The sequence below is a fragment of the Panthera tigris genome, chromosome A2, assembly GCF_018350195.1.
Source record: "Panthera tigris isolate Pti1 chromosome A2, P.tigris_Pti1_mat1.1, whole genome shotgun sequence".
Lineage (NCBI taxonomy): Eukaryota > Metazoa > Chordata > Mammalia > Carnivora > Felidae > Panthera > Panthera tigris.
In genome coordinates this window covers 17,468,836-17,495,589 of record NC_056661.1, presented here as the reverse complement: position 1 = coordinate 17,495,589, position 26,754 = coordinate 17,468,836, and the positions used below count along the sequence as shown (strand labels likewise).

General features: G+C 46.7%; 1 protein-coding gene across 5 annotated transcripts; it reads left to right on the top strand.

The window, feature by feature from the left end:
* Nucleotides 1–1,367: 1,367 nt before the first annotated feature.
* On the top strand, nucleotides 1,368–26,754 carry CDC25A (cell division cycle 25A). 5 transcript variants are annotated; one of them, XM_042978836.1, is made up of 15 exons: nucleotides 1,368–1,595; nucleotides 2,598–2,671; nucleotides 4,017–4,059; nucleotides 4,570–4,606; nucleotides 5,099–5,200; nucleotides 6,775–6,894; nucleotides 9,703–9,837; nucleotides 10,337–10,411; nucleotides 15,458–15,631; nucleotides 19,730–19,828; nucleotides 21,365–21,427; nucleotides 21,523–21,621; nucleotides 22,337–22,467; nucleotides 23,994–24,105; nucleotides 26,526–26,754. In XM_042978836.1, exons 1-15 carry the CDS (start codon nucleotides 1,426–1,428, stop codon nucleotides 26,598–26,600), a joined length of 1,509 nt encoding a protein of 502 aa, XP_042834770.1. In that variant the 5' UTR covers nucleotides 1,368–1,425; the 3' UTR covers nucleotides 26,601–26,754. The 5 variants fall into 5 exon arrangements, with proteins under 5 accessions (XP_042834770.1, XP_042834769.1, XP_042834768.1 ...); XM_042978835.1 differs by lacking the exon at nucleotides 26,526–26,754 and adding an exon at nucleotides 24,312–26,245 and having other exon boundaries at nucleotides 5,102–5,200; XM_042978834.1 differs by lacking the exon at nucleotides 26,526–26,754 and adding an exon at nucleotides 24,312–26,245.

Here is a 26,754-nt window from a genome sequence, read left to right as displayed (position 1 = left end):
ATGCAGGGGATATAAAAATAAATATGGTCACCTATAAAATGGGGACAATTCCTCCCTCAGAGTTGAAAGGATTAAATGAATTAATACCGATAAAACTCTTGCGACAGTGTCTGGCACAGAAGCACTATGTAAGTGTTAGCTGTTATTATATTTACGGCATTGCTATCTAGGAGCTCCCAATAGGGTAAGAAAGGGTAGAGAAGAAGGATTTGATTCTGAAAAAATACAGTACGAGCTTAAAATGGAGGTGAGCAAAGCATGCTGAGTCCCGCAGCCTGTACTGTGGGGTTCAAGTCTTGTGTGGTCAGTTTGTGGCCAGCACTGCGCGCAGGGGCTCTAACAACCCGCGGCACTGGAGCGTTAGCGCTTCGTTGTCTGGGCCTGGAGTTCGGGGAGGCAGAGTCCAGTCTTGGGGACATTCAGTTCCTGCCCTCGTTACAAAATTGGGACCTGGAGGCCGGGGGCGGAAGAGAAGAGCTCACAGTACCGTTGCTACAGGTCGAGCCGAGGCTGGGCCCGGCCTGGCCTCCAGTGGCCAGTACGGCTCTATTCAGCCCGCGCGTCCCTTCGGTATGCGGGGCGCCGGGGCCGGAACTACCGGCCGTGTGCCGAAGCTCGTAGGAGGTGCCTGGATCGCAGCGCGGGGTGGGAACTACGCTTCCCAGAATGCAACGGGGCAAGAGGGGCCTCTCGGCGCTTTCCGCGCCTCGCAGGGTCCGCTGGGAGTTTTCATTGACCTCTGAGCCCCCTCTCATTAGGATCGGCTCCGGTCTCCTCTAGGCCCCGCCCCTTTCGGAGAGCGGGTGACCTCGCAGAGCCCCGCGAGCTCCTTCCTTCTTCCCCTCTCATTGGTCCAGCTTAGCTGCCATTCGGGAGCGAGGAGGAGAAGTTGCTTACTGATTGGTGGATTCCGTTTGGCGCCAACTAGGAAAGGGGGGCGGGGCAGCTGCGGTCCCTAGTGAGCAGCTATTACCGCGAAAGGCTTTCCTCGCAGCGACAGTCCGGAAGGGAGGTGAAGATCCGCTTGGTGCTCTGTGACCCCGGTTTGGACAAGGGGGTGAGAGGAAAGCGAAGAAAGTGTGAGCCCTGGCCGTTGCCTCGCGGCTCTGGCCGCTTTCCCTTCCCGACCCGCGGCGTTTGTTTGGATTTAATCTTCAGGTTGCCGGCGCCCGCCCGCCCGCCGGCCTCGCGGGGGTGCGGGGGAAGCACCCGTGCATGTGACTGGCGCCTGCCGGGTCCAGACACCCGCCCGTCCGCGCCGCTTACCCGCGGCAGTAGCGTCCCTGAACCGCGGGGTCGTGTTTGTGTTTGACCCGCGGGCGCCCGCGGCGGGCCGCGCGGCCGAGGCCGGTGCCGGCGGGGCGGGGCGGGCCCGGCGGAGGCGGAGGAAGAGGGAGCGGGAGCCCTGGGAGGCCGGGTGCCGCCATGGAACTGGGCCCGGAGCCCCCGCACCGCCGTCGCCTGCTCTTCGCCTGCAGTCCCCCTCCCACGCCGCAGCCAGTCGTGAAAGCGCTGTTCGGCGCGCCAGCCTGCGGCGGCCTGTCGCCTGTCACCAACTTGACGGTCACCATGGACCAGCTGCAGGGGCTGGGCAGGTGAGAAGGGACTGGCGAACTCTGCCGCAGGCCGCTGGGCTCCCAGACGGCTCTCGGGGGGATCAGGCCGGGAAACGGGCCCAGAGAGGGGCGAGACCTGTCCGCCGCTCGTGGGCCGCCCCGCTGAGCTGGGGCCCGCCATGTGCACCCTCCCCCCAGGCGGAATGTTGGGCGGGAGAGGCCGTTCGGACCCTCCAGGCCGCCCTCAGCCCCGAGCCGGGCCCGGTAGGGGGTGGGGTCGGCCCGGGTTCCCCAGCTTGGCCACCCCTTTCGGATTGCCTTGTACTCTTCTGTCCCAATCTCAGGAAGCTCTTTGAAATCTACCCCCACGGGGGCAAAGCAGACCCTTTCAGGCGCTCACTTCCACCCTTTGCTGAACTACCTCGCAGGATCTTGGCTTCCTGTGAGCTTTGTTCCTTCTCTACAGAGAGACATGGCATTTTCTCTCTTGGCCTACGTGCAAAATCCCCCCAATGCTTCACCCCATGCACATTCCTGATGTCGACCCATGCGTTCCTAAGGTCGGGCCTTTTTACTCCTGTTTCCATCCTCAAAAGCTCCCTGGACTTTTCCTTGTTAGCAAAACGTGCATCCCACGATGTTTCTGGTGGAGCTGCTTTCACTTCAGTTTTGGACATCCCATTTTCTCTGTAAGCACACGTCTTGTACGTTTTCCAACCTCTGAAAAGCAGTAACTTGTCCAATTGATCTTTCATCCCTGCTCCCAGCACCGTACCTAGAACGCATGCTCTCGCTTCAGGAAATATTCCAACATCATAGTCATCTTGTCTACAATGTGACCCAGGCCATGCCTACTCGCTCCTTTCTCATCATTTATATTCAAGTGCTAACTGGGTGTTTTGGGTGGCAAAGTGGGGGGTCTGTGGTGTGGCCTAGAACAAGATGGTTATTAGCCCGGATACTTGCTAACCTCATGGCCTGTTTCCTGTATGTAACCTTGTAATTATGTTTTAGAAATAGAGTTATTTCTCTTGCTTTCAGTGAGTGTGAACAGCCGCTGGAGGTGAGAAACAGCAGTCTGCAGAGAATGGGCTCCTCTGAGTCAACCGATTCAGGTATTCCTTTAGTCTTCAACATTCATCACGTAGGGATCAATACTTGGAATTTGTTGAAATATGTGCTTCACCTAGAACTTAGATTGGGGACTAGTTCAGACCATAAACAAAAGTCATGGCATTCAGTGGCAAACACTCTTAAAGCAGGACAAAGAAGGCCCTGTGGTAGTTTACAACGGGGGGAAACAAGTGTCTGCAAGGAGGTGGTGTGTGCTTGATCTTGAGGATGTGTGAGTAAAGTAGTTGCATACCAAGAACCATAACACCAAGATCAGAAAATTGTATTGGTTGAAATGCAGGGTCAAATTATTGGAAGTATAATGAAACTGTTTCAGTGAGCCTGCTATGGAGGAAATGTGCTGGTGCATTTTATTCTAATTCGTAAACTTACGTTACTGCAGCGTTTATAGTTACACAGATGCTTTAGGTTAGGGAACTGCAAGAGCAAAGTTCTTAAAATGTAGGCTTCTTAGGAACTAGGGAGAGGATTCTTTCCTGTTTTAAGTTTATTTATTTATTTTGAGAGAGAGACAGAGGGAGTGGGGGGGAGGGGCAGAGAGAGAGAGTCCCAAGCAGGCTCCACACTGTCAGCCCGGAGCCCGATGCGGGGCTTGAACTCACGAAGGGCGCGAGATCATGACCTGACCTCAAACCAAGAGTTGGACTGAGCCACCGAGGTGCCCCAGGAGCTGGGGATAGAATTCTTACTTGTGGCAGTGTGGCAAGTGAGAATTTCAGAACTAGCACTTGACTTCCTGCAAAGTTACATGGCTATCATGAGAGGCAGGCGCTGGTGGGTCTGGGCGTACTGAGAGCAGCGTCTTTGCCACCTTGCTTCCTTCAGTGAGATGGGTACCTTGATTGGTGTACTTTTGTTCAAGGCAATGAATACTTGCCTTGTTTGTCATATGACTGACTGAGAAGTGTATTTTTCCAAACCCCCGAATTACACGTATGATCTGACAAAATAAAATATTTGAAGTCGAAACTTCAGAAAACTGGTACCTCTTCTTTCCATGGTTGAAACAAAGTTACGTGGGTAACCTCTATCCAACAACCAACCAAACATTAGAAGGTTGTATTTAATTCTCCCCACCTACTCTCTTGATGGTATTTGTAAGTAGGAAAATGAGATAGGTATGTTTACTGTGGAAGTGTTAAGACTTGGGGCAAATAGAAAGTTTTTGACAATCAAATAGAGACGCCACTTTGATTCTGCCAAAAGTCCAAGCCCTGAGTCTTGGGTGATGGCTCAAAGAAACAGTACTAGTAGTGTTTTTGTTTATTTAATGACAAAATGGTGTTTTGTGTATTATTTCCTGAGAAATTTTGTTATTTCCCACAGGCTTCTGTCTGGATTCTCCTGGGCCCTTGGACAGTAAAGAAAAGTATGTATTCACTGCTTTTAAAAGTTTGTTAGGAAAGTAAAAGTTAGGAAAGACTTTTCTTAATTTTTTAATGAAATTCGTTGTGCTCTGTATGGGAGCCTTGGATTTAGCTGACCCTACTGAGACTTCTGCATGTTAGAAATAAGTCTGGTGCCTTTAGAGAGTGAGTAGTTTGTGTCAGCAGTTTTTAAAACTTCCTTTCCTTTATTTTAGCTGTAATTTTTTGTGTTTAAGTCTCCCCCAAATCCTTAATTCACCCTCTGACATCATAGCCTTAAAGAACATGGGTATTTTAAGAGAAGACCTGGGCTTGTTCTTTTTACCTAGAAGCCCAATGTTGGGGGCGCTTATGAGAACGGGACAGCTTCAGAAATCTGTTCTTCCATCTTGCCTAAAATGGGAATGTGATTGTCTGCCCCCTTCCCCAAACTATAGGCTAGACACTGCATCTGCTCATATGAATACCTCTCTTGTTTTATTCTCATTGTTTACCTTCTGATCTCATTGCAGCCTTGGAAATCCCATGAGGAGAATAAATTCCCTACCTGTAAGTTAGTTCCCTTTTTTATTTTTAGCTAATTGACATTCATCTGTCTCCTTAGCTGTTAGTGTGATCTTAATTTAGACAGCAAAGATTGTTCTTCCTTCGTCTCATAAGTACTCAAAACACCCTACCTGAACAGCCTCAGTAATGGGCATTTCCCTTCATTTATCACTATCAAATGAATACCAGGAAAGTATTTATCAAAAAGAATACCAGGAAGTATTCTTTTTACGCAAATGATATTTTGGGGTTGGTTTGGCACCTCAATCTCTACTGAAAGGGCTGGAGACCTACCTTGTAAGGTTAGGTGTAAAGCCATGTAGTGGGATCTTCTACCCCGTGTTACTGCAAGGTGGAACCCTGGCCACATTTCTTGGTTGCCTCCTGCAGTGTGTGAGGATTTAGCCCCTCCACCACCACTTTTTTTTCTTTTGAAACTGAATTTCCATTGAATTTTCATTTAATGTGCCCTAATGTCTTTTTTCATTTTGACAGCAGAAGCTCTTGGGATGTAGCCCAGCCCTGAAGAGGAGTCATTCTGATTCTCTTGACCATGATGTCTTTCAGCTGATGGACCAGGATGAGAACAAGGAAAACGTGAGTGGCATCGATGTACTAACTTAGGCTAGAGGTAAAGCCACAAGTGTCAGTGGCTTACAAAAAAGTGGCTGGGCTGCTTTCTGGGAGACTAGACCTTCACCAAAGTCATGCATCATCTCTGTAGTCAGAGAAACCTGGATTTGAATCCTGCTTACTAGCTGTATGACCTTGACCCATTACTTCTTTTTTGGCTTCTTCATTTTCTTTGTAAAATACGAGTAGCAGTAACTTGTAGCGTATTATGGGAATTAAATAAGATAATGTATATAAAGCATTTAAAATGGTTCCTGGCAGGGAGGTGTTGCTCAGATGGCAGCCCTTAGGAATAATTATATCCATGAATAGCTTATCTAGAAGGGTCTGCCCAGGCCTTGCCTCTTTGTGCTCACCCTGGGATGAGTTGTAAGCTCAGGAAAAGGCTAGTAGTGCTTTCTACTGAACACACTGAAGCTGTACTGATGCCTGGTTTCCCCCTGAACTTGGCTTTTCTCAGGGTTGCCTGCTTGGAACTTTGTTCTGGGGAGGAGACAGCATACATAGGTGGTAGTTAAAGAACTCACATGATCTTAGGCACATCACTTAACCTGTAAGGTCTAGTTTCCTCATCTGTAAAATGGGGTGATTGGGTTGCAGTTGCTGGTTATATGAGTTAATACATAGAAAGTACTTTGTGGAGTGTTGGCGTATAAATACTCTGATATTAGCTGTTAACTGCTCTGAGCACTTAATAAGTGACTGTTTTGGGGTAGAGGGATTATAAGTGCTTTTAAACTTGAAGTAAATGGAATCATACAGAATGTATTCTGTCACTTCTGGCTTTCACTGAACATGTGAGATTCATTTATGTTGTTGACTGAAAGTTTTTATTTTCCATTGCTTTTAGTATGAAGTACAATAATTACAAGTGGAAAGAAAAAGAATGATGTTTGTAGGAAGGTGGTGGAAAACACAAAGCCTTCAAATCTAGAGTAAAAAGGGTTTTTTTTTAAGCATTTTTATTTATTTTTTAATTTATTTTTTAATGTTTATTTTTGAGAGAGTGCACTTGCACACGAGCTGGGGAGGTGCAGAGAGAGGTGGGGACAGAGGACCGAAGCAGGCTCTGCACTGGCAGCACAGAGCCCAACGTGGGGCTCAAACTCATGAACTGCAAGATCATGACCTAAGCTGAAGTCGGACACTTAACCAACTGAGCCACCCAGGTGCCCCAAGAGTAAAAGGTTTTGACTCCCACTCACAGGCAATTATATTGAAACACTTCGTTTTAGATTTTAGGAAGTTGTTGGTTCGATTTGGCTTATTAACTCAGTGTTTTGTATACTTGGCAGATATTTATGTCTTTGTGGTGAGAGAAAAAAAATGCTGCTTTAGAAGTTAGCTGTTGACAGTCTGTAAAATTCTTAGTGACACAGATCCAGTTTTGGAGTTAGCTCAGAAACGGGTAAACCCTTAGTTTGGAGGCAGTTGCAAAGGTGAGCAGTGCCTGCTCCCTTGACTGTCTCACCCAAGCTACAGCTAAGACCCTGGTTTTCATGGACAGGGGAAGATATATCGACTCTGCTGTCTTGCAGGAAGCCTTTGAGTTTAAGAAGCCAATAAGACCGGCATCTCGTGGCTGCCTGCACTCTCATGGACTTGAGGAGGGTAAAGATATCTTCACACAGAGGCAGAACTCTGCCCCAGCTCGGATGGTATGTGCTTTGGCTTTCACAGGGGAGTTCCTGGTGGGGAAGAATTAAAGCACCCTCTTTAACCTGGAGTCAAAGACACTAGAGCTCTTGTCTTTGTGATTTGAAACTAGACTGTCACATCTTTGGTGTTTTTGCTGTCTGGAGAGCAGACAGGCAGAAGCAGAGTGAAAGATGGTATGTTTGAAATACTGAACTTGAACAAGGAATATTTGATCTTGTCAGTTCTAGGGAAATAATCTACAGGCATCCTGGGTCATTCTTCTGTATGTGTGCATGGTGGGATTATGTGGCTTAAAACTTTCTTTCACAGTGCCTCCAGAGTGGTTTTGTCTGGAGATGGCACTTGGCTTCTTCCAAAGGTGGTTTATTAAGAATATTATGGGGACTCCTGGGTGGCTCAGTCGGTTGAGTGTCCAGCTCTTGATTTTGGCTAAGGTCATGATCCCAAGGGTGTGGGATTGAGCCCTACATCAGGCTCTGTGCTGAGCATGGAGCCTCCTTGGGATTCTCTCCCTTTGCCCCTCTCCCCTGCTTGCTCGCTCTCTCTCTCTCTCTCTCTAAAATGAACTATTATGGATTCCAATGAACACACTGCCTATAGGCTACTTGATAGTATTTGGGACCACTTGCTCCAGGGTTACTTATTTGCCAAACAGAAGCTGTCACTACTTCCAAAGTTCCCTACTGGCAATCTGATAGCTATAGACTAGAGAGGAAATTTGAGCAGAATGACCACATTTGGTTTCCAGGTTTTCCTGGGAACTTGCATACAGCTTTCCAGTCTGGCTTTTTGGTCTGAAGTTCAGGTTCAGTCAGTATTGCTGCTCTGTCTAGCATTTGCACAAAGCATTTTCACATATGTTTTTGTCTTAATCTTCCTAAGCGTGTGAAATAGGTGAAGTTAGCTCATTTTACAGATTGGGAAAGTCTGTTAAGGGGGTCGGGTAATTTGCCAAAGGATACCGATAAATAGAAGACCAGGATTTAATAGAATCTCCTGATTCCTGAGTACACGGTAACCCTTTAAGTACAGGGTATCCATGGGGTGCCTGGGTGGCTCAGTTAGGCATCTGACTTTGGCCCAGGTCATGATCTCACGGTTTGTGGGTTCGAGCCCCCCATCGGGCTCTGTGCTGACGGCTGAGAGCCTGGAGCCTGCTTCGGATTTTGTGTCTCCCTCTCTCTGCCCCTCCCCTGCTCGTGCGCTGTCTCTCTCTCCTTCAAAAATAAACATTAAGGGGTGCTTGGGTGGCTCAGTCGGTTAAGCGTCCGACTTCAGCTCAGGTCGCGATCTCGCGGTCTGTGAGTTCGAGCCTGCGTCGGGCTCTGGGCTGATGGCTCAGAGCCTGGAGCCTGCTTCCGATTCTGTGTCTCCCTCTCTCTCTGCTCCTCCTCCGTTCATGCTCTGTCTCGCTCTCTGTCTCAAAAATAAATAAACGTTAAAAAAAAAAAATTAAAAAAAAATAATAAACATTAAAAAAAAAGTTTTTTTTTTTTTTTTTTTTAAGTACAGGGTATCCAAAACGAAATAGTGTGCCCTTGAAGACCACAGCATCGGAGTTTATTGTGGTCACCTGGCCATCCTTCATTATAGATGACTTGTCCGTCATTTATTGTATCACACCTTCACTGGGGATCCCAGAAAACCCAGGTCACAAATACTGGTATTATAGTATGAGCCTTCAGTGTGTTGTCCCACAATAAGGTTACCAGCCTCTTGGTTCTGGCGGCTGAGAACTTGCGGGTGTGCCCAGGGCGTGCTCAGGAGCACTTGTGGAGGCTCAGGGGCAGCCTAGAACTTTTATGAAGCAAGCTGGTGCCCAAAGCAGAGTAGGCCAGGGGCAGAGAGGATCCCTCCCTGGGTGAGTGACTGAGTCCAAAAACCGGAAGGCCACTTGAGGATTAATGAAGTCCTATCCAAAGGGATTTGGGGCTTCTGAAGGATTCTTTGTAGGACTTAAGTTGAGACTGCCTTGTTACTGTGGGGAAAAAAAATATATCTCTGAACATTTTTCCTGGCTTTGGGAAGCACCTGGAAAAGAAATAATTCACTATCAGCAATGTTTGTTATTAGTAGTGTTGATCTCTATCTGGTAAATTTATGAGTTGTTTTTTCTAAATTTTATATATTAAATATATTTTATGATGGGGGTTCCCCCAAAAACAACAGGGTTGCCTAGTGAGATACCCCCATTTTTACTCGGAATGGTTCTCAGAGAATGTGCGGGGAGAAAAGCTTGGGCTTTGGAGTCAAACAGGTGAGCTGTGTGATCTGGGTAAACTCCCTTAAGCATTGGTTTCCTGGTTTGTTAAATAAGTAGAAAAGGAGTAACTCACCTTAATGCATTGTCAGGCGTCAGTGGGAGTAAACACTTAAGATTGTATCGTAGTGTCTGGCACACAGTAATTCCTCAGTTAAAAACTGAGCACCTGTCATTTGAATTCCAAGTTTAAAGAACTAGGATCAGGTGACAGTACTATATCAAAACCTGCATGTTGATCCGTGTTTACTGATTACAATCCTCTGATAAAACAAACCTTGCCCTTCATAAAAGAGGCCATCCCCACATCCCAGTGTAAGGTGAATCGCTTCTGGGAAGAGTCTTTTGCGAAGGCTCCTAGGCCTGATTCTACTCAGGACTATGTGTAGACATCAAATCATTTCTCATCTTAGGATACGTTATCCTTTGCTTAGTAGCTGCCAAAATGTTAGTTCTAATAAATATAGTATGTTTTCCTCATAAAATCTAGTGACCCATCCAAGGAAATCAAGTCTGATCATTAACAAGCTGTGAATTCGTCTTCCAGCTTTCCTCGAATGAAAGAGAGAGCAGCGAGCCAGGGAATTTCATTCCTCTTTTTATGCCCCAGTCCCCTGTGACTGCCACTTTGTCTGATGAGGATGATGGCTTCATGGACCTTCTTGAAGGAGAGAACCTGAAGGTAGTGTGTGTGTGTTTCTACCCGTTCCACTAAGTACTCTGGAAAAGTGATGTGAAAAACAACAGCAATTCCCCAGGGCTTGAGCTGGCTGATATTTTTGTTCATTTGGTGGGAATTTATTGAGACTCTGCTCCTAGTCTAATTAAATCTGAGGGGGGACAGGGTTCTTCAAAAGAAGAGAGTGATAGGCTCCTTCTTACCGTGAAGAAGGTGACAGTTATTTTGTATAAGAGACATGGAACAAGAACAGTGTAGGACAAGCCAGAGGGACAGCCTACCTCCTCAGTACCCTCAGGGTAGCGGGATGCTTTTAGCTACGTTCAGATGTCTGAATTGTGAAAGGTGATTCTCTTCTGGTCTTAACGTATTGGGGAGTGGGAAAGAGGAGCGAACATTAGATGCTTACTATGGGCGAGTCTGATACTCCTCAGGCAGAATCATACCTAAAGCATTCAAACTTAGTCTCTACTGAATCTTTTAAGTGTTTCTCTTTCTTTAGAATGATGAAGAGACCCCATCATGCATGGCAAGCCTCTGGACTGCTCCCCTTGTCATGAGAAGAACTACAAACCTTGTAAGTTGTTCTGGTGTGTCCAGAGAGAGCCTGGAAGCCTGGAGTAATTAGGCCTCGGACAGAGTCAACTAGACTAAATGGAAACTAATCCTTCTACCCACTTCACCACAGGAATCAAAAGTAGTTTCATTTGAGATTCAGTCTTTGGGTCTGTGGACCTTTCTCTTGACCAGCCGCTAGTGTTCTCTGGTGTAAAGCACACTGTTTCTTCGAGTATTTTTGGTCCTCATTGGTGTGTGAGGAAGTCTGGCTAATATATATACATGTAGTTCTTGTTTTTATACTTTCTAGTTCATCCCAGCTATTCTTGGTCAAATTAATGTTCTTGCTGTAGCTGTGACCACTCTTAACTTCTAGTTTAAGATCTCAGGAAAATATCTGCTAAACTGAATTTAAGGGGTTCCATTATTTTTTTTTTAATGTTTGTTTTTGAGAGAGAGAGAGAGACCAAGCAGGAGCGGGGGAGGGACAGAGAGGAGAGAGGGAGACAGAATCTGAAGCTAGGGGGGCTGTGAGATGGCCACTGTAGGGGCTAGTGAGGTTCCTGTAGCTGTTTGTTTTTGAGCCACAGTTAAGGTATGGGAAGGGAAGGCCAGGGGGTCATCCAGGGTGGGAAGTTGCAGAGGACAAAAAATAGCAGCTTGAGGTTCCTCACAAGTGACAGTGATTGATGGCACTTTGGCGGTCTAAGCTGTGGGTGCAGTGCAGGTACGGTAGTCTGGGGGTTGGTTGGCCCTGAATGAGGCAGAGTCCACAGGCCGGGGCTGTGGTTAGCCTCAAAACACAGCATCTCCCTCAGGAGCTATTGAGGAACACATCTACGTGGGCACTCTTAGGTCCTCAGAGCTCCTGTTTGCAAGATGGGGGAGCTGGCTGTCCCCTGTCATGGAGTCTCTGGCTCTCATTTTTCTCAGCCTTCTTTTGTTTTGTCCACACTTTTCAACATTTGCATGAAGTCTGCCAAACATTTGAAACGGTGCTTTTTCTCTGTTTCCTGCTCAAAGATTCTGTTTTACCTCAGGTATTTTCCACATAGAGTTTAGGATTATTTCGGAACTTAAAGGTGTTGAGAATATTACCTATAGATAATTGAAGCTTTATATAATTTTTATGTTTTTTCGTTTCTTCTGTGTATACTTCCCCACAGCTCATATTTAGGACAGATATTTGGGTTTCTCTCGCCTAGCTTAAGTTAGAATTGCCTTTGACCCAGCCAGGCATTTGGTTACAACCGTTACTGATCTAAGCATATCCTTGGATGACCACTTCATTGTTACGGGGTCCTAAAGTGGCCAGTGCTTCATATCTTTGCAGAGCTGAGCCCTCCTCTGGCCCTCACGGTTTGACCTGCTCTGAGAGGCGGTCTGGATTTGAGAGGGGGCAGGCAGCTTGCCATGGCCACCTTGCTTCAGCCAGGAATTCGAGAGGTCAGTAGATGAACTCTCAGACTGTGCTTTCACATGGAGACTTCCCTTCTAGTAGTGTCCTTAATTAGCCATTTTTATAGCCCGTATGTCATTGTCTTGTCCTAAATAGGGTTTGTCCCCGGTGTCATCCTCAGTTACACCTCTGTTTAACTCAGCCTGCATATTAAAACTTCACACTTTGAAGCAGTAAGACAGCAAGGAGTGGGTTCTTTTTCCACGTCTCGATCGTGGGATAGCGGTGGAGTTATGAAGCCACCCAGTGGTGTGGCGGACAACAGCTTACCCTGTGTGTGTGGCCTTGTTGAATTCATGCACGTGGCCATATGTATCCCATTGAATGGGTGGGCACTGTGGACGCTTCCAGGGCAGGAGTGTCCCTCACCCTGGAAAGAGCCATACACTGAGCAACCACCTGTGTGCCATGAGCAGGTCAAAGGGTGATCCCCCAGAGGGGACGTGTTTGCCCAGGGCCTCAGAGTGTGTGGGAACTTGTCAGCAGGGTGTGTTGATTCATGAAAGAGCAGTTCACCTGTGGCAGTAGCACGTAGCCCTGTGAAGCTGGAGAATGGGGCACGTGTCGTGGGCTGGTGCGAGGTTGTCTACCAGTCAGGGGTGTGGCTGGATTTCCTCAGGAATGCTAGAATTCCTCGAGCGTGACTCTGTTAACCAGAAGGGAGGAGGGGTCAGTTACAAACAGGGCGCTTTATTTATTTATTTATTTTTAATGTTTATTTATTTTTGAGAGAGAGCATGAGTGGGGGAGGAGCAGAGAGAGAGGGAGACACAGAATCCGCAGCAGGCTCCAGGCTCTGAGCTGTCAGCACAGAGCTGGTGCAGGGCTTGAACCCACGAACCGTGAGATCATGACCTGAGCCGAAGTCAGACACTTAACCGACTGAGCTACCCAGGTGCCCCACAAACAGGGTGCTTTAGGAGCACCCTGTGATTATTCAACAAAATGCTGAAGACTTTCTCTGAATCATGGGGAGAGGAAGGAACAGATTGAACAAATCTTTGCAAATTAGGAATGGGTGGTATTTAGGTGCAGTAGTGGTAAAGGAGAAGTCATGAGAATGACACCAAAGTTTTCAGTGTGAGAGACAGTCTTAAAATTATTCCTTGCTTTGTTGGGTGTTTCTCTGTGTGTTTAAGCACCCGGGGGGTATGGAATCTGCTGTCTCCTGTCTTCTCCATAGCATTTGGTTTGGTATAGATGTGCCCTCAATCATGCTACCTTACGTGAGCACAGCCATAGGTCAAAGGGAATGATAGGACTTAGGGATCTGGGGTTTAGACCCCACCTGAGCTACCCACAAATGGAGACCTTGAGTGATGCATTTTTGTTTATCTGCATGTTTCCCAATTTGTAAAATGAGTGTTGATTAGGAGGAGAGACCACATTTGTTTCTAGCTCTAATATCCAGGTAGTTTGAATGAAAAAGACTTTTCAAGTATCTTTTTAAATATCTTTATAAAGGCCTTTCTTTCTTTCTTTCTTTCTTTCTTTCTTTCTTTCTTTCTTTCTTTTTTAGAGAGAGAGAGTTGGGGGTTGGGGGATATATATATTAAGTAGGCTCCACGCCCAGCATGGGCCCTGACACAAGTCTCAACCCAGGACCCCGAGATCATGACCTGAACTGAAATCATGAGTCAGATACTTAACCCCTGAGCAACCCAGGTACCCTGAGGTGTTTTGTTTTGTTTTTTGGGTCTTTTTTAGGTCTTTCTCATTTATTTATATTCCATATCATCCATATCATCTAGCATAACACAGTTACTGCAGACTCACAGTTGCTGGAGCTATATTGGAATCGTGGTGTCCGCCCTGGATGAGTTCACAATTTCCTTTGAGACTCTGTTGAAAGCAGTGGATTCTCTTCCCCAAAATGCTCCCAGCTCTTCTAGGTTAAAAAAAAAAATCTCTGGGACGCCTGAGTGGCTCAGTCGGTTAAGCGTCCAACTTGGGCTCAGGTCATGATCTCACAGTTTGTGAGTTCAAGCCCCGCATCGGGCTCTGTGCTAACAGCTCAGAGCCTGGAGCCTGCTTCGGATTCTGTGTCCCATTCTCTCTCTGCCCCTCCCCCCACTTGTACTCTGTCTTTCTCTTTCTCTCAAAACTAAATAAAAATGTAAAAGTAAATAAATAATGTCTGGCGGTGCTTGGGTGGCTCAGTCGGTTGAGCAGCATCTGACTTGATTTTTTTGGCTCAGGTCATGATTTCACGGTTCATGGGATTGAGCCCTACGTCAGGCTCTGTGATGATAGCGTGGGGCCTGCTTTGGATTCTCTCTCTCTCTCCTATCTCTGCCCCTCCCCCACTTGCACTCTGTTTTACAAAATAAACTTTAAAAACGCTGGCGGTGCCTGGGTGGCTTGGTTGGTTAAGTGTCCGACTTTAGCTCAGGTCAGTATTTCACGGCTTAAGCGTCCAACTTGGGCTCAGGTCATGATCTCACAGTTTGTGAGTTCAAGCCCTGCATCAGACTCTGTGCTGACCGCTCAGAGCCTGGAGCCTGTTTCAGATTCTGTGTCTCCCTCTCTCTCTGCCCCTCCCCTGTTCATGCTCTGTTTGTCTCTGTCTCAAAAATAAATAAATATTTTTTAAAAATTTAAAAAAAAATAAATGAGCATACTTTTTAAAAAATAAAAATAAAATAGACTTCAGCAAAGTTAGGAGAAAATCCTTGGTCTCTGAGAGAGCTGGCATGGGAGTGGCACACTCTGCTGCAGATTATTGACCAGAGCATTTCAAAGAAGCGTCATTGAAATTTTAGTATCATCTTGGAAAGGAGCGGCTTACTGGGGCATAAAGAGATTCTGCATGGAAGGAAAAGCTGGGCCGGCCAAGGCACACTGAGTCATGAACCTAGAGATAAGTTTAGACTATCCCTACTGTTGGTCAGATTGGCTGCCCTCAGATGCTGGGAAATTAGTCTTAGACCAAGTGGAAAGGACTTTTGAACACAATTTTGAGGGCACCTGCTCCTCTGTGCACCCCTGCTCCCTACAGATTTACACCCTTAGCACTATTTTAACACCTTATTGACTCTGTTTTCTAGCATAGTCTAACTACATCACACCTTTTCTGGATTTAGGTGGGGTATTAAAACCTGTTGACTGCTGGGGCACCTGGGTGGCTGAGTTGATAAGCATCCTCTTGATTTCAGCTCAGGTCATGATTTCGTGAAACCTACTTGGGATTCTCTCACTCTCTCTCTCTCTCTCTCTCTCAAACTTTAAAAATAAAAAAAAAACAAGCAAGGTGCAAGTAATAAAATGGAGGGGAAGAGGCAAATCAAAAGGTGTTCCCAACCGAAAGGTGATAGTTACGTGACTCTTAGGACCCTTTGTAGACAGTGAGCTTTAGAAAAAGGGCATGGATTGTCTTCCTCCTCTCCATATGATGTCAACTCAGTTTGTATTCATTGAGCACCAGGTATTCAATGTCTAGTATGTGCTAGGCCCTACAAGAGTGCTGGGACTAGATGAATGGACAGTGTCTGTTACCTAATTTAGGGTGGATTTTAAACCATCCCAGAAAGCCCTTGGTCCATTCTCTTTACCATTCAAGTGAGCGGGTTTTAATGGAAGATGGGTCTCTTTTTTTTCCCCCACTAGGGCAATCGATGCAAGCTGTTTGACTCTTCTTCCACATGTAGCTCTGTCACCCGGTCGATGTTAAAAAGACCAGAACGATCTCAAGAGGAGTACCCATCTGGAAATACAAAGCGGAGAAAGAGCATGGCTGTGGCCAGTCCTGAAGAAGCAGCTAGTCCAGAGAAGCCCCAGGAGGTTAGTTTTGCAGGTGCCTTTTTGCTCAAGGACAATGATACTGTATTTTTCAATTCTGAAATTTCCATTTGGCTCTTTTTCTTTGCCAAGACTTAGAGTTTTCCGTTTGTTTCAAGCAGGTTGCTAATTGGCTGTTGAAGCATTTTTATGACAGCTGCTTTAAAATCCTTGTCAGATTATTCCAACATCTGTGTTGTGGTGTTGGCTTCTGTTGATTATCTTTTCCTATTCAAATTGAGATTTTCCTGGTTCTCGGTATGACGAATGACTTTTCAGTTGTATCCTGTATATTTTGGGTATTGTAAGACTGGTCTATGTAAATTTTCTGTTTTAGCAGGACTCTGATACTGTGGGGATGATAGAAGTAGAAGTTCATGTTCCCTAGCACAGCTTCCCTTGACACATAGGGTGGCCTCGTTATTGTGGGCAGGAGTGGGAGGTCAAGTTCCCCACTAGACCACCCCAGTGGAGTGGAGGTGGGGCACTTAATTACAGCTGGGCAAGAGTTGCAAGTCTAAGCTCCCCACTTGCTGACCAGGCATGGTGTAGGGCCATCATTTTTTCTTTGGTGTTTGGCTACAGTAGTCTAAAAGTTTTCTGTCTAGGGGCGCCTGAGTGGCTCAGTCGGTTAAGCGTGCGACTTTGGCTCAGGTCATGATCTCACAGTTCGTGAGTTCGAGCCCCACATTGGGCTCCCTGCCCTCAGCACAGATTCTGCTTCAGATCCTTTTCCTCTCTCTCTGCCTTGTGCTCTCTTTCCCTTTCCTTCTCTCCTTCTCTCAAAAATAAATAAAAAACAGGTAAACATTTTTAAAAATAAAATGTTTTCTGTCTTGATAGGCTGCCCTCTTTCTAGTCCTTTGGCTAAGGAGAACAGGTTTTCCTAAAGGCTTCTTGTTTCTTTGGGCTTGCTGCTACCATCTCCTGATCTGCTTGGAACTATACATTTTCTACTACTTATGTTTGTCTCACAACTTTGTACTGTTTTTCATTGTTTAATGCTTATTTATTTTGAAGGAGAGAGAGACAGAGTGTAAGTGGGGGAGAGGCAGAGAGAGGGAGACACAGAATCTGAAGCAGGCTCCAGGCTCCGAGCTATCAGCATAGAGCCAGCCCTATGCGGGGCTCGAACTCACAAGCCGTAAAGATCATGACCTAAGCTGAAGTTGGAACCTTAACCGACTGAGCCATCCAGGCGCCCCTGTAGTGTTTTTTATTGTATCTCTAAATATTTTAATTCCTTTCTTTTAATTCAGACTTATCATGACCTAGTAAAAGTTTAGTTTTTATAAAACTTTCATCATCTCTACTCAAGTCAATTGCTCATAGTTATGGTTAGCTTTCATGTTATTTTGGAGCTTTACTAATGTATCATGAACTTCCCTGTAGGTGAGTACACAAATGTAATTATTTTTATTTTTAAAGCACTTAGGACATTAATTCATTCATTTTAAAGTTTTATCTTGAGAAAGAGAGAGAGCACCAGCAGGGGAAGGGCAGTGAGAGAGGAAGAGAGAGAATCCTAAGCAGGCTCTGCACTGTCAGCATGGAGTGTGATATGGGCTTGAACCCACCAACCACGAGATCATGACCTGAGCCAAAATCAAAGAGCTGGGCACTTAACCAGCTGAGTCACCTAGGCGCCCCAGAGCACTTTTTTGAGAGGGAGAGAGTGAGCGTGCACACACTTGCGCAAGTGAGGGAGGGACTGAGAAAGAGAGAGAATCCCAAGCAGGCTCCAGGCAGTCAGCACTGAGCCTCAGGGCTCAATCTCAGAAACCAAGAGTCAGATGCTCAGCTGACTGAGCCACCCAGGCACGCCCATGATTGCTCCATTTTTATTAACTTGTTTATATATTTTGGCTTGTATTCATAGTTTTCCTGATTTTAAAACTATTCTTCATGAAATGTCATGTTTGGCTTATTTAGAATTGCTTTTATGTATGTGTAGTTTTCCTTCATTATACTATCCTTATATCAGGTTTTGGTATTGAGGTTTGATATTAAACATTGTAAAATAACCTGGAGAATTGCCCGTGTTTTCTGCAGCATGAAAAGGTTTGAATAAACACTACTCTTAAAAGGTCTACTAGATGACAGCCATGGAAACAACTGGGGCTGGCATCTTACATTTTATAATCTGCCTTAGTTACCTAATACTTGATGAACATTTTACTTTTTCTAATTAAAAGTGGAATTTGGGGGGCGCCTGGGTGGCTCATTTGGTTGGGCGTCCGACTTCAACTCAGGTCACGATCTCACCGTCCGTGAGTTCGAGCCCCGCGTCGGGCTCTGAGCTGATGGCTCGGAGCCTGGAGCCTGCTTCGGATTCTGTCTCCCTCTCTCTCTGCCCCTCCCCCGTTCGTGCTCTGTCTCTCTCTGTCTCAAAAATAAATAAACGTTTAAAAAAAAAAAAGTGGAATTTGGGATGCCTGGGTGGCTCAGTTTGTTCAGTGTCCAACTTTTGATTTTGGCTCAGGTCATGATCCCAGGGTCAAGCCCTGCATGGGGATCCATACTGAGTGTGGAGTCTGCTTAAGATTCTTTCTCTCTCTCTCTCTCTCTCTCTCTCTCTCTCTTTCTCTCTCTTTCTCTCTCTCTCTCTTTCTCTCTCTCTCTCTCTCTCTCTCCCCCCCCCCCCCCTGCCCCTCTCCCCTGCTTGTACTCTGTCTCTTTAAAAATAAACTCTTTTTTTGGGGGGGCGCCTGGGTGGCTCAGTCGGTTAAGCGTCCGACTTCAGCTCAGGTCACGATCTCGCGGTCTGCGAGTTCGAGCCCCGCGTCGGGCTCTGGGCTGATGGCTCAGAGCCTGGAGCCTGCTTCCGATTCTGTGTTTCCCTCTCTCTCTGCCCCTCCCCCGTTCATGCTGTGTCTCTCTCTGTCTCAAAAATAAATAAACGTTAAAAAAAAAATTTTTTTTTTTTTAAATAAAAATAAACTCTTTTTTTTTTTTTTTTTTTAAAGTAGAATTCTAGGTTAAAGCGCAGGAACATTTATGGAACTTTGCATTTTATACATGCTAGCAAATTGCCTTCCAGAAAGCTTCTGGTTTATATATCTGTCAATATTCAGGAATAAAAAGAATGTATTTATTTGTATATTTAGAGAGAGTGAGCAAGCAGGAGCAGGGGAGAGGGAGAGAGAGAATCCCAAATAAGCTTCATGCTGTCAGCATGGAGCCCAATGTAGGGCTTGAATTCCCAAACCGTGAAATCATGACCTGAGCCGAAGTCCATAGCTTAACCAACTGAGCCACTCCAGTGCCCACCTGCCTTTTCTCTTAATACTGTTCTTTTGATGAAAAGAATTTCTTGATTTTTAAATGTATTTCAATTAATCAGTCTTTTTTATTTATGTTTGGTGCCTCTTTTTTCCCTCTCCCCCTCACCTTTTTAAAGTAATATCTACACCCAACATGGGGCTTTAACTTACAACCCCAAGATCAAGAGTGGCATACTCTAAGGGCGCCTGGGTGGCTCAGTCGGTTAAACGTCTGACTTTGATTCGTGATTCATGGGTTTGAGCCCCACATCGGGCTCTGTGCTGACAGCTCATAGCCTGGAGCCTGCTTCAGATTCTATGTCTCCCTTTCTCTCTGCCCCTTACCTGCTTGTGCTTTGTCTCTCTGTCTCTCAAAAATAAATGTTAAAGAAAAAAAATTTTTTTAAGAGTGGCACACTCTACCAACTGAGACATCCAGGCACCCCCAAACCCTGGTTTCTTTTAGTGGAAAATAGTATTTGGAGACCATAGTGTCCTGTAGGAATGTTCATTGCACGTCTAGAGCTTCTCAGTGGATAGAGCTAAGAAATTTATTTTAGATTTAGCCTTAATTTTAATTCCCCTTTTTAAAAAGGTGGGGAAGAAGAAAAACTTAATTTCAGAGTACTTCAGTTAGACACTGAAATAATAGGAGACCTAAGTCAGTGACCCATGCTCCCTTTTTTTAGTCCAGATTCAATCAAATAAGAAAAATATTTTATTTGCTAAATATAGACATGTACATGTCACCCTCCTCCCAGTGACATGTTCTAGGTGAATGTTTTCAGAAGTCCTATTCAGAACCCTGGCCTCATTTTCCACCTTTGATTTGTTACAGATTCTACATCAGTCTTTATCCCTGGCATCTTCCCCAAAAGGGACCATTGAGAACATTTTGGATAATGACCCAAGGGACCTTATAGGAGACTTCTCCAAGGTAATTCTAGGCAGATGCAAGGAGAGCTGCTCTGGTTATGTGATTTAGGCTTTGGGTTATTTCCTAGAATTTCCCCCCCACCCCCTCAGTCTTTCTCCTCTCTTGGGTGGCTCTTACAGTGTCCCCCAGGAGATACAGTTTGAAATTTTTAAAGATAAAAAAACAAACACATGATCAGATGTATCTTGGTCTCTGTGGGACTATAGACCTTACTGGTACTGATCAGAGGAAGTAGGAAGCCACCTACCAGCCACCTGGACTCCAACCCAAAGGCCAGGCTCTTTGGGAACTGTGTTTCTGATTATAAAAATAGTAGTGCAGCAAAGTACAAAGAAGCAGGAATAAACCTATAGCCACACTACACATCTGTATATCAAAAGGTTGTCTTAAAAGGTCCAAGGTTGAGACTGAATTTCTCCATTGTCCAAAGAAGCACAGCCTTTGAGGGAGAAGGCCCCCGGGGAAGTAGGGAGGAAGATCTGCTGATGGCCTGATATGTATGAATTTGCTGTGTAAATGAGTTGGCTGCCTTTGAGCTGTGGTGAAACATGAGGGTGGAACAGAGAACATGTCAGCAGCTTGCTAAGCCACAGAAGATGTAAAGGCTACCCGATCAATTTCTTACTCATTAGTTTAGCTAACATTTGTTGAAGCACTTAATGTTATGTGTTAGGTAAAGATTCCAAAATGAGACCCAGTTCCTTCCCTCACACAACTTCCCATGTGGTCAGTAAGACCTGCTGTGCCACATACGACACGGGAAATTGAAGTGCACGTCCATGCAATGCAAGCAGCCTTGGAGAAATAAAGGGAGGTTGTCTCGTCTAGAAGACTAGGAAGGTATGAGTCTGGGCCATATTTCATATTTCAGCCAGGTGAATGTTGAAGGAATAGGGACACATAGGGGGTCAAAAATAGGAGATAGTTCTAATCTGAAAGGAAGAGTAAGCAAAGACTGGGTGTGTCCTCATTGGTGGAACCTTCCACTTGAATTGAAGCTGTTGGTTATGTTTGTCATAATGACCTTGCATATGGCCGTGGGGATGGGTGAGCTCTTGGTTCAGCCACTTGCCCTAGTGAGTAATTGCTGATGTGCCCATCTTTCCCCTCAAGGCCAGGCAAGGTCTCCTATTTTTCCCATTTCCAGTGCCCAACACCATGTTCCTCACAGTTGGCTATGGAGATGAAGGTTCCTGACCAAAGCAGGGAGGAAGGAAATTACCTGAAATTTCTGTATTTACGTTTGGCTTACTAGCTAGTAGTAAGGCCAGCTTTACATATTGGCTCGGCTTTACATTTGACAATGAGGATAATACACCTTGTAGGTGTGTTTGAAAATGAAATGTCAGGATGTTAATGAAGTGCCTCGATGAGTAACTTGCCTATACTATTAGATTAAGGTTTGTTTATAAAGCTGCCTCTTATTAGGCAGGCAAGCAATATAAATGTTGCATTTATAGGCTTTCAGATTTGCTAAGTATCTCTCTCTCTCTCTCTCTCTCTCTCTCTCTCTCTCTCTCTCTCTCTTTTTTAAAGGGTTATCTCTTTCATACGGTTGCTGGGAAGCATCAGGATTTAAAATACATCTCTCCAGAAATTGTAAGTCCCCTTTTTGGATCCTGTCACCCATGAAGTATTTGAATCTAGCTGTTCCTGGCAGCCAAAGTTGATTCTCCTGGGCTTTCTCCCCACAGATGGCATCTGTTTTGAATGGCAAGTTTGCCAACCTCATTAAAGAATTTGTTATCATTGACTGCCGGTATCCGTATGAATATGAGGGAGGCCACATCAAGGTATGAGTTCCTGAGGCTTACTGGTGAGCCCTGCTATCATGGGAGGCGTAGAAGGAGCCCTGACAGGATCTGTGATTTTAAAAGTGGGGTGGTGACATGACACCTGGAAGCTTACTGGCTAATGTGCTGGTTCTGAGGACGTTTTCAAGCAGCCTTGACTCCTGGTGCACTGGAGAATACTCCCTGGCCTGGACTACTCTCCACTACCTTGTACAGTAAATGCTCTCTGTCCTGTGTCTTACACCTTCACCGTCCTGTGTCTTACACCTTCACCATCACAGGCATTTGTAGGTGGTATCACTGATTTCTAAGTCAGGCCTAAGCACCAAAGGGCTTTTGACCAGAAGCCACCCTCTGGTGACATGTCCCAGTCTATGCCGGGCTTAGCGATGCCTCTCAGTTTGTAGTTGAATTAAGCTGCCTGGTGGAGGGCGGGTGTTGGGACACTTTCCAGGGAGGAAGTTAACTGGTTATGCCAATTTAATCTTTTAACCAATAAACTAGTGTTGAAATCTAGTAATGGGGTACATTAAATACAACAGTAGTGTTTGTCACTGTCTTAATGGCTTTTGAAAGTCCCAAATTCATAAATCTTTCTCAAGCCCACCATAGTCATAACAGAATTCTAGGGTCCCGATTACAGATGACTGTCACAGAATCAATCCGGCAAGTATGATACACGCAGGTGCCAAGAGTCTCTATGCCTTCTTCACAGGGTGCGGTAAACTTGCACATGGAGGAGGAGGTAGAAGACTTCTTGCTCAAGAAGCCCATCGTTCCTACTGACGGCAAGCGTGTCATTGTCGTGTTCCACTGCGAGTTCTCTTCCGAGCGAGGCCCTCGCATGTGAGTGCTGCATGGAACTGGGCTCTGGGGCACGGGCCCACAGTGCTTTTGTGGGATGAGGCAGTGGATGGCTCACACTGGCGGCCTTCACACCAAGGGCCCTCTCGCACGTCCCAAGTCATTTCCATGCCTCAGCCTACACACATGATGCGTAAATGTTCAGTTTTTTAAAAGTTCAAATTCATGTGTAGCAAATGTTTTCCCACATTCTTACCTATTGGGCAGTTTGTTGATTTGATGAACAGCTTTCTTGAGTGTGGCTTTGTAGGCTTGACCTGGCAGTTGCCAAGGGCTTTTGGCCTTATTCGGCCCAACCTTGTCTCTGAGGCTAGCGTGGTCCTTCTGGAAGGACAGGCAGGGACAGCCAGAGAGCGGGTGGGGGCTGGGGCAGGGTGACTGCAGCCTTGACTAGGATGGGCCAAGGTAGACTTCTTGCCAGCCCACAGGCCCGGGTTCTTGTGCAGTCTTTTTATTTTGAACTGGTTCAAAAGTCAGGCCATTTTCCTGCACTTGCTTCACCTGATTTTCCCAGTGGCTAATGTTGTGCCACATTAGTACACATACAACCACACATAAACAACTACACCAGGAACTTGGCTTACATGACCATCTCCCCATCTACCTCCTAAGGACAAGGACTTGCCCTGCGTTTAGCACAAAACCGTGGTCACAAGAAGTGGGATTTGAGTGAGGACTGATGTTCCTTCACAAGTGGGATTATTCACTCTACAGATACTTACTATTGCCTCTCATGTGCTGGTTAGTGTTCTGGTTACTGGGGAGAATAGCAAAACGTAGGAGAACAAAAAACCCTGCCTTCAGGGAGCTCGCATTTCAGAGGGAGCGGGAGGCAAATATGTCTGTCAGCTACTCCATGTGTTAGAGGTACTTCAGAGACATGACGAGAAGTGGGCGCTCCAGGGCAGGTTGGAGGAACAGCCGGGGGGCCAAAGTAAGCAGGTGGAGTGGAGAGAGGGGAAAGCAGCAGGGACGGGGTACCAAGGGGGTGGGTGGGAAGGAGCCACTGGCCATGTGAGGGTATTGGGGAAGAGTATAGGGTGCAAGCAGGTGTCCTGAGACAGAGCAAGCGCAGCCTATTTAAAAGCTATAGGAAAAAAGCTGCCAGCTGAGATGGGAGTTGAGGAAGGGACCCTGGGCAAGTTGTCTGGGGGTGTGGCAAGAGTGGAGAATGCAGTGGGAAGCTGGCTCAGGTGCTGTCACTGCACAGGAAGTGCAGGTGGTGGCGGGGAGGACACTGGAATGGGGGCCGGGCAGTAGGTCTGTTTCACTTGGAGAAAGGGCAGTTGGGGAGAGACCGTCTACCTTCCACCACCCGTGAACTCTTAACGATCACACGTGGCCAGTAGCTCACAGCTCAACACTGATTGTTCCCAAGAATGAACGTGAAGTTGGGAAGACGTGTGTAAGGAGTCCTACCGCACCGCTGCTGTCACTGTGCTGTTGTCTCACGTCTGTTGTCTCTGTATCAGAAGAGCTAACCCTGCCGTGGCCTTCCTTCTCGATAGGTGCCGGTACGTGAGGGAGAGAGATCGGCTTGGTAACGAGTACCCCAAACTCCACTACCCTGAGCTGTATGTCCTGAAGGGCGGGTACAAGGAGTTCTTCCTGAAATGCCAGGTAAGCTGAGGTCCCTGGAGAGCACGGTCCACCCCTTACCCAGGTTGGACAGCTGGGTCTGTCTGGTCGTCATGGCTGTTTCTCGTCCGGGATCTGGGGATTTGCTGCGCACGACGACACGGGCCCTAGAAGCTGCTGCACAGATGCGGGGAGCTGGCTTAACAGCATGAGACAGGCACCCCCTGATCATCCTCTCTTGTCTGCAGTCTCACTGTGAGCCCCCCAGCTACCGGCCCATGCACCATGAGGACTTCAAAGAAGACCTGAAGAAGTTCCGCACCAAGAGCCGGACCTGGGCGGGGGAAAAGAGCAAACGGGAGATGTACAGCCGTCTGAAGAAGCTGTGAGGGTGGCGGGCCCAGACCGCGGCAGCCAGAGCCTCCCCTCCATGCCACCTCTTCCCTCTTTGCTGCAGAGAAACTTGAGCAAAGGGGCCAACAAGTGTGGAGAAAGGGCCTGGGGCTTGCACGCCTCACCTGGTCCCGCGCTCCCAGGGTTCCTGCTGGCGGCGCCTCTTCTGTCCCCGTAAGACGTTCACTGCCTCAGGACTGTTTGCCAAGGCTGTCACTCGCCATACAGCACAGTTCCAAGCACCAAGCCAAGAAGTTCTGACTCCTCCCCCCCCACCGTTGGACAAACGACCTGGGGCCTTACTGGGCACTGTCCTGTCTCGTGAGAGGAGGGGTAGGAGAAGGAGAAGGAACACGAGTGGAAATGCTGCTGGCCAAATACCAAAGACAGCCTGGGAAGGGGGATGGTCTCTGTGGGATAACCCGTATCTTTAATTTATTCAACTTCGTCAATCACTTTAATTTTTTTTTTTTTTTAACTCCTGGAGACTTTTATTTAACTACTTCTTTAAGTCACAATACTGCCATTCTAGGTAGGGTTTTATCATCCCAGGGACTACCTCTGCTTTAAAAAAAAAAAAAAAAGATGGGGGAGAAGAGGCAAACTTGTGTTGAGGGACAGAAGTAGGAGCTCTGTCACCCCAGGAGGCACTGTGGAACTGGGGCTGCTGCTATTTAAAGCCAAGGACTGAGGCGCTGGTGGGAGCAGGCACTGGACTCGGACTTGGCCATAGGACATAAGCTAAACCTCCCAGACCTACCTCGAAGGCCACTGAGATCTATGGGTGGGGGCGGGGGGGGGGGCACCGTGTTCTTCCTCACCCCAGTTCCCTGTGACATTGGCTGGTATAGGAGTCACAGGAAAGCACTTCAGGCAGCTTCCATGGGGCCACCCCCAGGTCAGTGTTGGAACGTGGTAGTGTAGGTGTCCTAGACTAGGGGCGGCAGGGTGGGGGGGCTCTGGGATGGGGGACGGGAGCGTACACCGAGTGTCTTCTATTACTGATACTCTTGAATAGCTTTTAATTTTCTAAAAATAGTCATTTTATGAGTCAAGGAGTATCAAATCAGTGTTGGCTGGGCCACCCAAGGATGAAGAGATGGGCTGGAAGCCCTGGGCATTAGGAGAGGGATGTGGGTGCTGGCATGCAGATGACCGTATAGAATGTGTCTCTCAGGAGGCAGCGTGGTGGATTTTGAAGGTAAAACTTTGAGTTTATCATGTTTGAATTTGAGGTGCAGGGAGTGATGGCTCATCACTCGTTGCCCCCTCATCTAACCCCATGGAAATGGGGGTCTCAAAGGAACACCTCCTATCCAAGGAGCTGGAGCTGAGTTGGTTGATGCTGGACACGCCTATTTGGTTCCTGCGTATGCCCACCCACAGGCACCAGCCTCCTCACCATCTCTGCTCTGTTGGGGCATAGCCAGGTTTTTCTTACACACAAGTGCCGGTCTCCCCTCTTCACTTCTTGCTCTGGAAGTGGGGAGGGAAGCAGTCGTAATGGAGACGGCTGGTTGCTCTTCTGGGTTTGAGTTGTATTTGGCTATAAAACAATCTTGTTAGAAAAAGTAAGTGGGGAGGAGGGGAACGGGGGAGAGAGGAAGGCCTCTTCCCCCTCTCACCACACATTGAGACACATCTCAGTTGGTCTCTAATCTTGTTTATAGGGATTCTGTTGGTTGAATGCCTAGAAAAGGAGGTGGGATGGCCTTCAGATTGTACCAGCTTAGCTAGCATTGCTGACCAACTGTTGCAGGCTCTGAAAATAAAAACAATCCTGAGCCCATGCTCTCTACGTAGTTCTTGATGGATTTAAAGAGAATTGCGATTCCCTTCAAGGTTTTGGGACCATACTTGACTAAAACCAGTGGGGGCGGGGGGGTGGGGGGGAGCAGCCATATTTCCTCAAGAGGCCAAAGGACTCACATGTGCCATGATTTCAGAGATGGCCAGAATGATCTCTAATTGCTACCCTGACTCCAAAAACTTGTCATTCAGATTGATTTGCAAGATGAAAGGCACAGCACATACAAAGCCTGCCTGAACCACTAACCTTTCTTTCCAAGATCTGTGAACTCAAACGGATGAAGCAACAGTGCAAAGGAAGGATGCTAAAGACAGGAGTTTCAGTTGTGCTCTGAAGGAGAGGATACTGCAGAAGGGCAAGTCATGGGCCCACACAACCACCAGAGAGACTTGGAGGTGTGATTGATGCTGGGGGCTACTGGCCAGAATGGATGACAGCAGGAGCAAAAGTCTATTAATAAAGCAGAGTACACTCTGCATGGAAAATAA

Coding starts and splice junctions, on each gene's coding strand:
- CDC25A (XM_042978834.1), top strand. CDS start 1,426: ATGGAACTGGGCCCGGAGCCCCCGCACCGCCGTCGCCTGCTCTTCGCC. Junction 4,607..5,098: donor GGAGAATAAATTCCCTACCT/GTAAGTTAGTTC, acceptor TCATTTTGACAG/CAGAAGCTCTTGGGATGTAG. Junction 6,895..9,702: donor ACTCTGCCCCAGCTCGGATG/GTATGTGCTTTG, acceptor TTCGTCTTCCAG/CTTTCCTCGAATGAAAGAGA.